This window comes from Triticum urartu, chromosome 5A (genome assembly GCF_056163025.1).
Source record: "Triticum urartu cultivar PI428250 chromosome 5A, HENAU_Tu73, whole genome shotgun sequence".
NCBI classification, from domain to species: Eukaryota; Viridiplantae; Streptophyta; class Magnoliopsida; order Poales; family Poaceae; genus Triticum; species Triticum urartu.
Window position 1 is genome coordinate 380,565,758 of NC_141877.1, and position 2,586 is coordinate 380,568,343.

The 2,586-nt window shown below is 49.6% G+C and overlaps 1 protein-coding gene across 1 annotated transcript; it reads left to right on the top strand.

The window, feature by feature from the left end:
* Window positions 1–1,118: 1,118 nt before the first annotated feature.
* On the top strand, window positions 1,119–1,787 carry LOC147971475 (uncharacterized). Its single transcript, XM_087523984.1, has one exon. It carries the CDS (start codon window positions 1,119–1,121, stop codon window positions 1,785–1,787), a length of 669 nt encoding a protein of 222 aa, XP_087380110.1.
* Window positions 1,788–2,586: the final 799 nt, after the last annotated feature.

Here is a 2,586-nt window from a genome sequence, read left to right on the forward strand (position 1 = left end):
ATACTCACACCGTCATTTGACATCCTTGAACTTCCTTGTTTCAGATGCGTCCCGCAACGTAGATCGTCTGCCAGACCATGGCGGTTGGCACACCTGGGTTCCCGGCCATTCTGGTCGACCTCTTGACCCTGCTGGAATATCGCCGGTATCCTTAGTACACTATGTATGAGATCTACCGCGAGTTCAACCAGGAGATGTATCATGCTAAGGTTGATATCTATGATCGGTAGAACAACTCCACCCACGAGTTGCATACCTTTGAGGGTATTGGAGTGACTATCGAGATGGCAGTACAGGAGGTTGCCTATGTTGCTATCACCAGCCTCCGTAAAGAGCATCCACGCTTGGAGGAGACTGGGTTTAGATACTTCCCGTACCCACCAGCTGGGGATGATACTAGGCGCTACACTGCTGTGTGTACCCCCTAAGTGAGCCATCGTTACGACCCTCGGTATATGGTTCGATACATTGAGGTTCTAGATCGCACTGTTCGAGCTTTGACTGTTGAGCTATACGCCACGCGTGCATGCCACTACGACACTCTGGAACAGATGCACCTAGTAGGCACCACAGCGATTCTTCCTTTGTTCATTACTTACCCGCACAGGACGAAGATGCCACCAGGTCTTGTGTGGCCTAAGGTTGGGGGTGATACCCCTGCTCGTGGACCTCTTCTTCCGCTTGGAGATCAGTTGGTACACTAGAGCCGCCATGGCATGCAGCCTCCTTCCCTCGAGCACCGCCATGCTTTCCTTCATAGAAAAATGCCTGACTTCAGAGGTTTTCCCCAAAGTTGATGTAGCATATCGCTATGTCGCGTTGTTGTATCCCTCCACCGCGTGCATGTGCGCCGCCTAGTTGGTCTACACTACCTTTCCTTTCTGAACCCGTATTTATGGCTTGTAACCGAACTTACGTATGGATCTGTATGTCATGTTTGGCTACTATGTTGTATCCATCAAACTTCTTTCATTATGCATGTTTCATCATGAATGATTCCTTGTCTTTGCAAATTTCTTCATGCTGAACTACCCCTGTTACATGTTAGCAGGATGGTTAGACCCACTGGTCGTGGTCGTGGTGGCAACGCCCCACCACCGCCTGAGTACATGGCTGGTATGATCCAACAGTTTGAGCTGAACCGCCAGTTCATGGAAGGAGTAATAGCTCAGTTTCCTTGCCCCAGCTTGAACCAGCAGCCAACCACTATGACACTGAACGACTTTGCACATCTCAACCCAAGCATCTACCGTAGCTCAACTCAGCCACTTGATGCTAACGACTGGCTCCGTGACATCACTTTCGAGCTAGAGTCTGCTAGTGTAGACCCTGCCAATTATGTCACCTTTGCGGCATATTATCTGAAGGGTCCCGCTGCTCAATGGTGGGACAGCCACAGGCGTTCACTACCTGCTGGAACAGTCATCACTTTGCTAGACTTCCAAGCTACTTTCCATGCCCGCTTCATTCCTCAGGGAATTATGGACAGGAAGAAGCGCGAGTTCCGCAACCTCACCCAAGGCAACAAGACTGTGGATGCCTATCAGCGGGGGTTCCTTGACTTGTCCCGCTATGCTGAAGATGACATTGCCACTAATGCACGTAAACAGGAAAAGTTTCGTGATGGGCTTCAAGCTGAGATCAAACTGGCGCTCCTCGTGCATGACTTTGCTGATTTCACCACCTTGGTGAACAAGGCCATTCAGGTTGAAACTAGTCTACAGGAACACCTCGGACCCCTCAGGCGCAACCGTGATGTGGGTTCATCTTCGGGACCATCATCATAGAAGCGTAAGATATGGATCCCTCACAGCATGTATCCACCAGCTGCTCCTGCACCGAGACAATCACATGCTGCATCTCGCTTGCCTCCTCCACCACCTGGGCAACTGAGACTTCAAGCTACACCACCTCGAGCTCCTGCTCCCCGTTCCAATGATGGGCTATGCTTTAGGTGTGGTCAACCAGGTCACCGTGCCAGGGAATGCTCTCGGAATAAGTACCAGCTTACACTTCCTCCAACTAGCCATGGTAACAATCAGCCCCGCAACAACAATGTCAGGCCTTATGGTCGCGGTCAGGCCAACCACATTGATCTGAATGAAGCTCAAGACCAACCTGCTACTATGTTGGGTACTCTTCTTGTTAACTCAATACCAGCCTCTGTTTTATTCGATCCAGGAGCATTGCATTCATTCATATCAAAAGATTTTGCATCCATGCATGGCCTTAAGTTTGAAGAGATGAACAATCCGCTAGTGGTACACACCCCTGCGGGCCAATGTTGAACCACCATGGTTAGCCTCAACGTCCCTGTTGAAATTGAAGGGCTGGAATTCCATGTTTCCCCATTGTTTTGAAGTCATGCAATATCGACCTCATTCTGGGAATGGAATGGTTGAAAACACATACCGCTTCTATCATTTGCGCCACAAAACCGTCCATCTACTACATCCGTCAAGTGAGATAGTGAGCTACCATGCTCATCTTGTTTGGAATGCCGAAGCACGGATTTATTCCTTGGATGCGTGAAAAACACTACTTCGAAGCCTGAAGTATCTGTCCGGTTGATACATCTCCAACGTA